The sequence below is a fragment of the Taeniopygia guttata genome, chromosome 3 (genome assembly GCF_048771995.1).
Source record: "Taeniopygia guttata chromosome 3, bTaeGut7.mat, whole genome shotgun sequence".
NCBI classification, from domain to species: domain Eukaryota; kingdom Metazoa; phylum Chordata; class Aves; order Passeriformes; family Estrildidae; genus Taeniopygia; species Taeniopygia guttata.
Genome location: NC_133027.1, coordinates 79,658,172 through 79,672,237, shown reverse-complemented (window position 1 = coordinate 79,672,237; position 14,066 = coordinate 79,658,172). Strand labels below are relative to the sequence as shown.

The following is a 14,066-nucleotide window of genomic DNA, read 5'->3' as shown; positions in this document are numbered from 1 at the left end:
GAAAATTACATTTTTCCAATTGCCCAAAGATCATTTGTAATACGAAAGAAAATGTAAAGCTTAAGAATTAGCTGTGCTGCCCAAACATGTGTCTCAGTATCTCTTGCAAGTATGCGAAGGACTTGACTTTATATTCTGAACATGCAAAGATACAGCCACTGGTAATTCTTCCAAGGGAACTGACATTTCTTCATAACTGAAACCACATCATAAACTTACTTTAAGCTCTAACCCAAAATTCCACTGTGCCTTTATTGACAAGAAAACAAGATACATTTACATTATTAAAATAAGTGCTGTGAGGTTTATTCCTTGACACACTGCTAACTTCTGTTAATTGCATTATACTGCTGAAGAACTTAATTCTAACAGAAGGTATATAAAATCAACATTACAACAGTATATATCTGCCTGCAGATACACATGACACTTTTTAAGAACACCAATATTAATTTCAGATGCCAGGAGGGACAACCCATGACTCAGGGAATCACATGAACTATTGTCTCTTCATAATTAAGTTCACAGAACCACCAACAAATGACAAATTTTAAGGGAGCCTCTAAGATATTTCACAGGTTTGAGTCTCCTTCTTTTAATAAAGATATGTCTTCCTCTTTTATTTTTTTTCACTCTTTAAGACCATAACCCTGTCATGCAGCTGACAGAACATTCCCACATATAATCCCCCACCTCAGTAACCAGAGGTCACATAATCGCCTGCCAAGCAGCACTTATCTTAATTAACCGCTATGACAAAATATATTCTGTGCACCATTTACCCATTCCCATATAAAAATCTTGGATTTATTAAAATGTGTTAAACATACTACATTCATTTTCATTACTAAAAAGCATTAGCTGGCAAAATAAACTATAGTTACAGTTGAACACTCAAGCCCTCTTTGTGACAGCAGGCATAATCGCTAAACATTACATCCCTTAGAAAGCAGCAACAACATTAATCCAAAGTTTGAAAATAACATTATAACACCTATAATTAAGATTTTGGTTTTCAAATAAATTCCAGACAAAGGCAAAATTAATTTCTATAGAGTAGAAATATTGTGAAAAAGCAAAATCACCTATCACAGATTGTTAGAACTGTTGATATCAACATCCTCATTTGGTTCTCCATTAATTAAACTGACCTTTTAAGCTGTGTATCATGAATGCTTCTCATACTGCCATGTACGCTTTATTGCCCAGTTCTTCTAAAACAAATATACATACACATAAAAGAAGTGACAGTGAAAGATTGTCTGGTTTTGTAACTCTAACATTTAACCTCCTTAAAAGGTATTTCTTCCACTTAAAAACTTTATCAGTGGCTTCTAGACTAAGATGCAGAATCACAAGCTCACAACTAACAAGGGAATAATCTATAGTAGTATGGAGTACAAGAATTCTTTCACTAAACACAGACTCTGTATACAGTTTCTATAGTATGCGACAAGACTGCACCAGGACACATTTTTCTAGGCATTGTACGTGCCTGATCTCCATTTCTGAAATAATAATTCCAAAAGCTAAAAGGATGAGAAGAGACTCAGCCTATTCATTAGCATGGAGAGCTTCAGTTGCTAGGAGGTTTTCCTGAATCCATAAGTGGGACTGGCAGCAGCTGAGGAACCTCACAGCAGCTCCTTTACCTGTCCTGCTTGTGAGGTGCTTGTCTGCACATTCACAAAGCAGCACAGAGGAAAAGTGCAGGTGGGGGAAGCCCATCAACACCCTGCCCAGGACCTCCCAGGCCTCCCACAGGAGCCATCAGGCCACCCAAGGCCCATTTCCACAAGCCAGGGGAGCACAGAGAAAGAAGGACAGGTAGGAACCCATGGAAAACATACCCTGGCCTTCACAGGACATCCTTAGACCCAGTTTCCACATGTACACTGATCAGGTAAGTCAATATTAGAACACCTTTTGGCCTGAGAAGGGTTGCACTCCAATGGTATGGTACAGATTATAAAATGCTGGGAAATTAGGATTGTACAACACCTATGGAATGTTTACAGAAGGCAACAAAGGCAAAGAAAGAGGTGATTCAGGGAGGAATAAATGTGGGGAAAAAAATCGAGGGATAAGAAGATAAAAGAGGCTATTCACCTGTAAACAGGGGTTGGTCAGAACAATTGTCTGATCATGCCCTGTGCATCATCAGCACCACCCATCCTCTATTCTCATTAAATTCAATTTCTAGCTATTTTCCTGAACGATTTTCTCTCATTCTGAGCCCGTGTGTGTGTAATGGCTGGGGGAGGGGAAGTTCTAACTGTCAGCAATCAGAGCAAGTGGACCTTGTTATGTCAGTGACTGGAGAGACCAGAGAAAGTGAAATCAAGAGCTTGAATATCCAAGCGTCAGCAACTGAAAAGACCAAGATCCAGCAGCTGCTACTGAAGTAGCAGATAGTGCTTGAAGCCAGCTACTGGAGACACCCATCTTTTTTTGTTGCTACTTTTTTACTGGTGGGTGAGTGGGTACATGTCTGTACATCTTTTTCCCCACTACCAGACCTCCATCCTGAACCACCAGAGACTGATACAGCATGGGACCACTGGTGCTGTTTGTGCTCACAGACAGACACACTGTTGATCTGTTCAGATCTGTACATATACATGTATGAGTTGCACACCTGTATCCAAATGCTAGTGTCTATCAGCAATATGTGGTCAGTCTTGCTGTCTGTAGCTGCACATAAGGACAGAGCTACAGCAGCCTCCAAGTTCAATCATACCTAATAAAATTTTCAAGTTAGATGAACTAATCCCGCTCTTTCCTTACACACTTCCCCCCGACCCCCCATGTTACAGTGCACTCGGGCTATGCTTTTCCCCATTTCCAGGGACCCCTGTGACTCTGATCAGATAAGCCTGGTCCCCTTTCCTGCCCTGACGGGGTTGGCAGAGAGCCAAAAGAGCCCTCCCTGTCTAGAGCCTAGATAAGCCCATAATCCTTCCCGTTCGCCCTCTTTCCCCCTCTTTTTCCCCCTGGACCTCATGGAATAAAGAAGCTGGACAACCACATCGGGGTGAGATCCTCTTTTGAATCTTTGCCCATCTCCTGATGTTCCTCCCCTCAAGGCCTCATATCTCTGGGCTAACCTAATAATTTGGGGCTGAGAGAGGTAGAAGCATCACCCCCACAAAAAAAAAAAAAATCCCACTTAAAAAAACACAGACCCTACCAGGAAGATGCCTGCCTCCCAACTCTTTCCACACACTGGCTCAGATTCTTCTCCTCTGCCCCCACTCCAGCCTCGTGCACCCAAGCCATGGAAGCACTGGCTGGCTGTCCTCCCCACGGCCAGCTCTGATGAGCTGCAGGTGGCCCTGCAGAGCCCTGTCTAAGGCACTTGGCCAGGCCTGGATGCAGGGAGCAATCAGCTCCAACCAAGCAGCTTGGCTCCTTACAGGCATGCGGCGCCCTGCTCTCTCTTCCACTTCCCAGTCCATTCAGGAATACAGCATTCCTTGCTAGCACCTTGGCCAGAAGGCTGTGTGCAGCCTGCTGGCCAAGAATAACCTCATTGATTAACAGGGGTTTTATTTCAAGTGGTATCTTTTAACAGAATTTTTACGCAAAGCTTAAGCTATGTTCAATAGTTGAACTATATTCAAGTTGTACACTACCAAATTCTTCTCTCTTGTGCTGCAGCAAAGTACAGCTTTTATAGCTTTCCTTATGCTCAGTTACATGAAGCTGTTAAGGAAGAACATGATCCAGTTCCTTTGAAGTGTTAAGAGCTCATAATGTAAACTTGAAAACAAAACTCAAAGCAGAATTTTTTTAAGTCTGTTTTATCTTACGGGATTATACAGCTATTACTTTCCTGCATAAAAGCCTAATGTATCTGCACAGTTACTCAGAACATACAAACTGCTAATCCCAGTATTACTAAGTTTCCTAAAAGCAAAAACATGACTGTTCCCAGTCTTAACAGTTCCAAAAGAGCATCTAGTGACAGGAAATCACTTGTGGGAAGCCTACATATGCACTAGACCGTGCCAAAATTAATCTCTGGTACAACAATGTCATCAGCTTATATCAAGAATATATTTAATTATTAATACTTGGGTGGCAGTAGCACAAATAACACAACTAGTGCATTATTGCAGTTGCACTGAGGGAAAATCATTGGTGTTATTTAACTTATTCATGTAAGTATTACAGTGTAGCTGTATACTAATTGAGAGTGCATTAATACTTTAATTGAGAGTGCATTACATCCATCTTTTTTATCCAGAAGAACTCAACCAACACACAGCAGTCAGTACTGCTGAGTGAAACACAACTGAGGCTTCTTTCTGTCCTGGCAGTAACTGAATAATCCCTTTACTCCAAGTTCCAGGAGTTACTTTACAAAGTTCTGGACTAGTTGCCAAAAATTCACACTAGGGAAAAGTGTAGGCGGATATTATTTCAAGGTCCAATATCTCATGACCCGTCATAACTCAAAACAAATGCTTCAAATCACTGAAAGTTAATTCCAAAGTCTAATGGTCCAAAACACCATTGGAAAGTCTCTCCATTCACTGAAGTCATCCATTCTATTATCCTGCATCCCTACCCAGCTATTCACTCCCACTCTTTAGAATCATATGCCAAATCACATTATCACACAGATGATTTGCAGGAGATCTTTCCCTCATCAGATGCCTCAGTACAGACATACTTGGACTACTGCTTGGCTAGCTTTTCCAGCATACAAACCTATTACCACGTTGGAAATGCTAACCTGCCCCCTATGGAACACCTCAGAGTTTTATTTTGTTCCAGATTACATAGAGGAAAAGTTACTGTTAAGTAAGGAAACATCTGTTTAACTCTAGTAAAGGTAACACTCAGATAAGAAGAAAAACTATCAATTACTATTCCAAGTAAAAAAAAGAAAAGGTATTTCTCCTTATTCATTAATGAAAAGTAGAAACTGTGAAGTACAGAACTATCAAAACAACAAACCACACAGTACCCTGCAGTCAAGACAAGACAGCTTAAGCAGGCTGTGGAATACCAGAGGAAAGAGAAGCTTTAACACTGTTGAATCTCAACAGCATATCCAGCAGCTTCAAAGCTTTTAACTGGAAAAAACCAGCAACCATTTGGATGACTACCGACAAGAACGCAGTTCGCAAGTTTCACATTAGGTATCCACTAATCCTAGAGCATTCAACAGTCTTGCAACAGTCACCAGATCTAAGAGAAAAAAAAGTCAAGGCAGGACATACTGCTGTCAAATCGAGCGTACAGGGAGAATACTGCCACTCGTGCACTAGCTGCAAAACTACTTATGAAAGATGAATCCACCACCATGAGGTTGTTTCCTAATCAGTTTGCTGCCTGCAACTTGTTTTCACTGAGCAGTCACTTTCTGGTAGCGTCAGCTGCAGGAGAGCAGAAACTGCAGCAAAGCCAGACAAAAAGGAAGACTGATCATGAAATCCTCATCAGCTTTGCAGTAGATTAGACTTAGCATGTAAGAACTTTGAGCTATAAGGAAACCTCATGTTAAACTTTTAGCTGAGCCTGCCAAAAAAAACAGAAAGGAAAAAAGAAAAATAAGTGTGAATGTACTTTTTTTCATCTTTCTTTAAGACACAAGACAGGAAATATGCAGATGTAAAGAGAGGGAGCTGATATAGAAAGAAAAAGCAGCCCCTAAAATGGCTGCGTAAAGGTACACTTAACATGCGTGGTACATGAAAAAGAAAAAAGTTGACCCAAATAACTCATCTCTTCAGAAAGGAACTAACATGCTGAATTATATTTTGGAAGTTATTAAGAAATTGGCTTGTTTGGCAACTAGTTTGTAAAAATACGAAAGATATGAAATATCCTATATGAAAAATATGAAGTTATGAGATGGGGAAAAAAGATACACAAGCATATGCACATAACATATAATGCAGTTATGTTTTTTCAGGCTATTAGGTGAAAAATAATTATATCATAAAACTAACTAATGATAAATATCACAATTATTGCAACAATGAAACACATGAAGGTAATTTCTTGACCTTGATGGAAAATAGCAATTATTTCTTACTTTATGAAATACTGTTAACTTCTTTCAGCCTGCGTCCTGCGATCTAACCTTCCTAACCAAAGATAAAAATTGAATGCAAAACCAGCATGATCAGTGTTACTTCCTTCCTAGATAGACAGCATTTGCAACAGGGTAGCCAAGACACCATGAAGAAGTGTGCAAAGGTTCTTTTACTTCTCAGTCAACCCTCTCCTAACAGAAACTACATTGACATATAGGAGTAACACATGTATTCAGTATACAGAAAAACAGTACTAGGACATTATTAGCTGTTTGGTGGGATCTTTAGTTATTAACTAAAAACAAAAAGAACAGCTAGTATCAAGTCTGTGGCCCTGCAACTCATGTCTGTAGCCACAATTGGTCCTGTCACTGTGGCTGGCTATACAGATCCAAGAATATAGAAATACAGTAGAATATAGAACATAGTCGAATACAGAATATAGTAGAAAGGATAATCTAGTAAAAACCTAAGGTATCAGTGGCAATTGCTGAAAGGAAAAAACTGCCCATATTATGGAAAGTCTTCCTTGGAGGAAATTTAGAACTACATCCTCTTTTACTAGATTTTACAAGGGAGAAAGTAAAAGGAGGGTTTACTCCTTTTGAATTAAAAGGTTCGCCCTCGAGAATTACCAAAATTTCTTTGTGGATAATTGCAAATACCTAACATAGATCCTTGTCACCATACCAAACTCTTGACATATCTCAGTTGCTATTACTAAACAGCCCGTTAGCAAACAACTGCTGCCATCAGCAGAACACAGTAGCATTGTACCATACCTTCTGGTAAACTATTGAGCACACGAGGTCTTTAACAGCAGAGAGAGACAGGTCCTGAGCTTCAATGGTGACAGTCTCTCGAGTGAGACCAATCTGCAGAAGGAAGGAGATCCCATGCATAGAGCCTCGGGAGTTGGTGAGGCTCTGGGTACTGAAACTGCCATTGGAGAGTCGACTGGAGAGCCCCGACTGGGGACTTGAAGACAACGTTGGGGTCTGTGGTGCAGCAGCATGACATGTAGGTGGGGAAAACTTCTGTAAGGATGGGGGAGAAGAGTCGTTTGCTGACATCTGACTTGCTTTACTCTGCCGAGATCTCCCTAGTAGTCAAATTCTAAGTGAAATATATTAGCAGTTCTTCGTTTGAAATGAAAACAAGGATAATGTAAGTTTCCCTTTCTTAGTTCAGTAAAATGCTCCTGGACCAGTAAAACTTAAATTTCCCTTTCATTCGATGCAAGCCAAAGAGTAAAATAATTACAGCTGCAAGTTACTTTAAATTAAAGGTTCTCTTTCTGCAGTTACAATCAGCTGATCAAAAGCAGATTGCCAGTCCTTTAGCACCACGTCCAGACACAGAGGCTTACAAAAAAGCCTCACAGAAACACATCAGCTCTGCTGTTTTATACTTGTCCTTCATTTTTTATTAAAAAACAAAAGCTGGAGAAACAGATGGAAATAGATGTTGGTAATTCATTAAAAGTATCCCTGTTCACCTAGTTACACAGATCATATCTCAAATGAAGACTCATCTTCATGCAGATAGCCTTTCACAACGAAAGAAAAAGTGTATCCTTGAGCAACAACAGAAGTCCACAAATGTGATGAATCTATGCCTCCTTCAGAAAGTCTTCTCTGAATTCACAGGACACGGTGAACTTGAAGATCAGTGAAGATACCCAACTTCATTTTTATAAAATATTTTAACTCGTGAAATGGAGGAGCAGAATGTCTGAAGACACAATCATATTAAATGTAATCTCTAGCATCACCCAGATAATCTCCAGCGTTCTGAAATATTGTACTCTGCCTGTAGGGGAAAAGATAAAGTTCTTATTTCACATGAAAGGCATGAAGTCACATACCCATGTCACAACCACTCTGCTTTTATGCAGCAGGATACCAGTTCCTTTTACTCAAATGTGTTACATTAGGAGCATTTTGTACTTGTTAATTAGACTTAACTGCTTTCCCACTGTATGATACACAAAAAAAAATACAGATCTAGCATTGACCAATATGCTACCACAACTTCTAACTAACAAAAGCTTAGCAGAGCAAAGCCCTTAGCACTTAAGAGGAAAAGAACAAAAAAGGTAGGGGAGCAGTAGAACACAGCTCTGTTCTGTACATCAATATTGAGAAGCTGGTGGGTAGGGAAGGAAATTCATTAAATGCATAGAAATGTCAAAAAAATACAAGATAAAAACTCAAACTCTGTGTGGCAGCACATACTCAGGGTATCATTTTAATACGGTTATTAAAGAAAACTGAAGACTTACTTGCACAAACTCTAACTACAAGAAGATATGCAGAGCCTGCAAGTGAGCATTTGTTGGTTCCTTTGGGGAAAAAAATAATTTAATAATACTCACACATCTGATTAAAAAAGCAAGTCTGCTACAACCTTTGAAAATAAATCATTTAATGAGCTTGAGATACTTGTTACAAGATGCAATGCTACTTGATTCAATATTTCAAGCATTTCATGAGCAGCTGAAATGTTTGAAAAGAATAATTTCAAGATTCCCCATGCAACTTCTGCCACAGGAAAAGTTTTCCATGGATGCAAAAGTGGTCCAAATACATAGATACTACATATTGCTAACAGTTTTAGAGGAGCATTGATCCATACAGGACACCAAAATCAGTAAGCTCACACATTTTTTCCTTCCCTTATGTAAAAAACAAAACCAAAACAAACAAACAACAATCTCAGAAAGTGTATTACTCTAGCAATGAAATTTCAGAAGAGAAATGCCACATCTTATTGCACAGAGTAGACACTGTCCATCCCAGAAATAAGACTAAAAATTGCTAAAACAGCCCAATTAATAAACTATGCACTCCTGGTATTTACCAGTGTAATAGCTCAAAACCCCACTGTCACTGCATTCTGAAAGGTAGAGAAGGAAAGAGAGATACACAGTTTGCAGTACTGGAAGGAAAAAAAGCTCTTGGTACTGTGACAAAAATTCTGAACAGAGGCTCTGCAGGAGAGAACAAATTGATATATCTGGATTTTCAGCAGTTATCTAGCAACTCTTGCCTTCAAATACAGAAGACTTGTTGGACATGTAGCAACGACATCTGAAAAGACACTTCAGTCTTAAAGAACAGGCTAAACACAACAGAGATGAAAGCCATAAATAGGAAGAGTAAGGACAGCAACAGTAACATTTAAGGACCTTTCTCAAGAAAGCAGCTTCACAGTGCCTTCGAGTTTGCTTGATGACTTGTTCTTGTAGTCTACATACTGCTTTCCTCTCCCTCACCTCTCACAGATACCAGAGACAGCAAATACGAAGCCTTAGGGGTGGATTTGAATTACAAAAAACGATGCCTAACCAACATAATAGAGAACAGAAAAGCCTTATGATGTGAAAGAATTAATGAGTCTGCTATGCAAGTTTGATTTAGACGGTGAAAATCCCCTGTGGAAGCTCACCTACAACTGGCTAATTAGAACATTAATTATATTTATCAAAGACACGATGCATTTGCATTGACAAAACCTTTTGATACCACGTGTATTTGCATACTAGCCTTTGAATAAGTTTATTTTTGTTACTTCGTAGGAAAGAATGGGTCTTTCTATGAAAGGAAAGCCATAGAAACTGTTCAGTTTGTAGTGAGAATAGAGTTCTTCCAAACATCAAATCAAATAAGCGCATGCTGAAACTGACATGCAGCCTACAAGTCTGCATTTTTATTTATGCAAAGAAAACCCTGCACCTCAAAAAGCAGAGAGGAACAGGGGCAATGAAGGAGTCCCTCTGCCTCCTTCCCTCACAGCCCGCGCTGGCCCAGAAGCGCTGTCCCTCCCGTTTCCGCTGCCCCCAAACCAAGCGTCTCCCGGGCAGCTTCTCCAGCACCTGGCCCTTAGCGCGCCCTTCCGTCCCGATGCGAGGCGAGAAGCGAACGTCCAGTCCCGCTCCAGGCGCCTCCACTCGCAGTTCCTACCCCGGCAGGGGCCGTTCCCACCGGGAGGACGGCAGCTCCCCGCACGGACGGCGGGCGGGACCGGCGGGTCGCGTTCCTGCCTGCCGCGGGTCACGCAGCCCCGGCCGGGCTGGCGCTGGCAGCCGCCCGTCCCTCCCGGTTTAAATCCCCACTGCGCGACCGCCCCCGCCGGCACCATCTCCGGAGATGATGTGGCCTCGGCCCGTCACCCCCACCCCGGGGCACCCAGGGCGGAGCTGCCGCCGCGGCGCTGTCCCCCCGCGGGGGCCGGCGGGCGCTGCCCCGGGGCACGGCCCGTGCCGGGCTCGGCGGCCGCTCCCGCCGCCGCGCCAGGAACTTTGCCAGTCCGCCCCCGCCCTTCCCCGGCGCGGTGGCGGCGGCGGCCCCGACCCTCGTACCCACACACCGCGACCCCGCGGCGGTTCCCGCCCACAGCGTTGGCGGCGGCGGCGCCCCCGATCCCGCCGCGCTCACCTGCGCTCACCTGGCCCAGCTGCCCCAGGCCGGAGCGGCCACTCGCGCATCTCCAGCCCCGCGGCTCCCCACTCACACCAGAGCCGCCCGGGCCGGGACGGGGCTGCGCCGCGGGGGCTGCCGGTAGCAGTAGTCCCGCGACCGAGTTCTGCCGCGGGCCGCCCCGCCTGCGCGAACCACGAGCCCCGACGTGCTCCGCGCGGGCGGGGGGGCTCAGCGCGCGCGGCGGCGCAAGCGCAGGGTTCCCTGAAAGAGTTTCCGTTAGTTTTCCTTGGCCGTGGCGGGCACTGCCCCGAGCCGCTACAGCGGCACGGACGGCACGGGCACGGGCACGGGCACGGCGTTACCCCGGCTGCAGGGCCCTGCGCTCCGAGCTGCAGCTGCCGCCCCGCCGCCGCCCCGGGCTCGCCTCGCCGCTCCAGCCGTGCCCAAACCGGGTCCGCCCCAGCTCGCAGCCGCCGGCCCGGGCAGCCCCCGCCCCGCCCGCCGTACCTCGCAGTATCGCGGCTCCTTCCCCCGCTCCGCCCCGCCGGGCAGCCGCGGCCCGTGTCGCCCTCCGCGCCGCTCCCGGCTCACCTTGCCGGGCCGGGGCGGCGCAGCCCCGCGGGGATGTCCCCTGGGCCGGGCAGGCCCTCCATCGCTGCGCAGGAAATACTTGACCTAGTGTGTCGCGGCATCGCGCTGGTCTTTTCCGTGGCCGCGCTGACCCGGGAGCTGAAAGTGGCTCTCAGCGTCTCCCGCTAGCCCCCACGGATGTGCGTGCAAGAACTCAAGAGTTCTCCAGGCCCTTTTCACTGTCCGTCTCCTGCTGCGTTTCAGCCCCCCCTTCTAATACTCTGATTCACCCAAATCCTATTTTCTGCCCTGCGTTAATGATGCCGCTCTTGGCATCGGCAGCAAATTTCTGCACGCAAGATACTTGGGAAAAACAGTGAGCCGAAGTACCAAATAAAACTGGTGCAAGGCAAAACTGCCTCTGTGACCTCGCTTCAGCCCAACAGCTCCCTGTTGTGAGGCAACCTGTAATCCTCCTTCTTGAATTTGGATTCAACTTCTGTGTACGAGTCTTAAAATAATATCCACTGCTATAAGGAGTTACTGACGTTTAAGTTATATACCAGACCGAAAATGCCTTGAAAAGGCAAACTGTCAAATTCAAAGGCTTCTAATCCTCAGCTCAGCGAAGCACAGATGGAGAAGCAGATTAGTTCCTTGTCATTTATAGCTCTGTTTGAAACGTACGTTTCTCATTTCCTTCACCTTGCGCTCCTGAGGCCTGGCCCTAAACCCACTGAAGCTGAGGGGAGCCTTTCCGCTTTCTGCACCCTGTTTTGCATCAGACCTTTACACAGTGCAGCTGATAGAGAATGTAACCAGTTCTCTGCCCTGACTGGCGCCATTTTATTTGATAAATAATATGCCTGCAGCTTCTTGTCAAAATCTGGAAGTAGTTTAAACTAAAAACATAGCAGTTAATGGTTGATTCTGCTTTTAACTGGTTTTGAATGCCAAAAACCACCCTGGGACTTTTTAATGAAGGCTATTCCATGAATAGAGGATGTTCTTGCCAAAGTTCTGCACCAGATAGCTGAGCAATCTTCGTTTCCTTTTTCCTCTAAAGTGGGACTCCCACATGCCACCACTGTAAACACAGAGCTTGCCTCCATAAATATGATTTCTGATGCTTAGCACAGCGAGGAGTCACACTCTGCTGTATTTAAAGTGCAGCAAGCTTCTCACATTTTGAGTAGCAGCCCTAAAAATAACTGTTTGTGGACAACACCAGATGGATATTAGGTATTACCACAGTCAATGAGCAACAATTATATTTCTTTGTAAAGAAGCTCAGCTTTATACCATCAAATAGGGTTTGTGCCATTTACTTTGCCATCCTAAGCTGTAATAGCTGCTTTTTCATAAATCAGAAGATGGATTAGTTAAATCAATTTATAACAGAACACAGGACAGCATCAGCCAAAATAAATAAAACCAAAATTCTTAAGTACTTCTTTGGTGTTATTTTCTATTAAACAAATACAGCTGAAGCATCCAAACCCTGTTCTGTTTGTAAAGATCTCTGTTGTAAAGATGTGTAAAACACATCTGAAAGCAGCTCTGTATTCAGTATCTGTGTGTAGAGCAGCACACCCACCTGTGCACATGCACAGATGACTCTGTGATTGCAGCATCATGACAGCATTGGCCCTGGCTGCAGTAATTGACAGGGCTAGCATTCTGGTTTGTTATTTTTATGACTACCATAATTAGTGATTTCCTGTGGATTTCATCAGTGCTCTTAATTCTTTTTCTGAGCCCACATCATTCCCTCAGATGGCTACATCAGATAAATACATCATATATTCATTTCTACTCACCAATCTAATGTTTTGAATATTTTCAAATTCAAGGCAACATCTTGGGAGAGTTTACTGGTGCATTTGCCTGAGAAAGTCCATAAGCACATGCTGCCATGATTATTTTTCACTGCTTTTGACCATGGTGTTGCATAGCAAAGGCCTTCATTTAGGATCGGCAAGATCTGCAACAAATGTCTGCAAAAAGAGAAAGTAATATCTCTATAGACAAAATATAGAAAATATTTTCCTTTTTTTTCTTCTCTTTTCTGTTAATTGTCTCTTTTCTCTCTCACTCTCTCAACTCAACCTCTCCCATAAGGGAACTGAAAAAAAAAGTTAGGAGTTCAGGTTTGGTTTGGATAAAATCCTGAAATGTGGGTATGCCTATGAATTACCTCAACGTCTTGGTTTGAGCCCTTAGCTGAACTTTGTCCCAAAATCTACCCCCCAACAAACCAGTGAAAAATTTAGTATAGACTTAAAAAACATAGAATCAAAATTTACCTTGGTATAAACATACATTTTTGACACTTTTTTTTTTTATTAAACAAAATGTATGTTCATATTTTAAATTCTAGGTAATTGAGTTTTGGAATTCACTTACACCCCTACCCCAGCTTAAGGAATCACTTCATAGATTTGCTAGATGAGTAGCTTAATTCATATCATATATATAATTCTACTGCGTTGGCTCCAAAATAAAGTTATTTCCCTAAAGAAATGTTTAGGGTAAACCTAACACATTTCATACTTTCCACTTATTAAAGCTTTGTCTGAGAAGGCATCAGCCCATGGAAACAGTCTCTTTAACCTGAATCACCAAGCAGGTTGCTTCCACAGCCTGATAAAGGCTGCTGCAAACCCCATGGAGACGAGCAGTGGATGACTTAACTCAAGCCCACAAAATGCACATGAGCACCAGGCACCTGCAGGCCCCTGTTCTCCTCTGTGAGCATCAGCCCCACCATCCTTTCCCTCTGGGCTGGAGGAGCTGCCCACGGATTTCAGAGTCTGCAGCAGCCCAGGCTGTTGAGCACTGGAAATCTCAGGCTGTTTCTGCTGCCCAACTGCTGTTGGCAAATCAGCCGTAGCTGAGGCTCAAAATTATAGAACCATAGAGTGGCTTGGGTTGCAAGGGACCTTAAAGACCATCTTGTTCCAACCCTCCTGCTGTGGGCAGGGACACTTTCCACTAGACTGGGTTGCTTGGAGCCCCATCC

At 43.6% G+C, this 14,066-nt stretch overlaps 1 protein-coding gene across 4 annotated transcripts in view; it reads right to left on the bottom strand.

Moving 5' to 3' along the window:
* The window catches only part of PRKD3 (protein kinase D3), a 42,739-nt gene extending 31,536 nt beyond the window's left edge, over positions 1-11,203 (bottom strand). Inside the window, exons 1-2 of one of the 4 annotated variants that reach the window (XM_072927183.1) lie at positions 11,066-11,203; positions 6,833-7,862 (exon numbers count right to left, since the gene is read on the bottom strand). In XM_072927183.1, coding sequence (XP_072783284.1) covers positions 6,833-7,123 — 291 coding nt within the window. In that variant the 5' untranslated portion in view covers positions 7,124-7,862; positions 11,066-11,203. Of the gene's footprint in view, positions 1-6,832; positions 7,863-10,489; positions 10,707-11,065 lie in introns of those variants that run through there. The other 3 variants (XM_030268435.4, XM_030268434.4, XM_072927184.1) reach the window with 3 other exon arrangements.
* Positions 11,204-14,066: the final 2,863 nt, after the last annotated feature.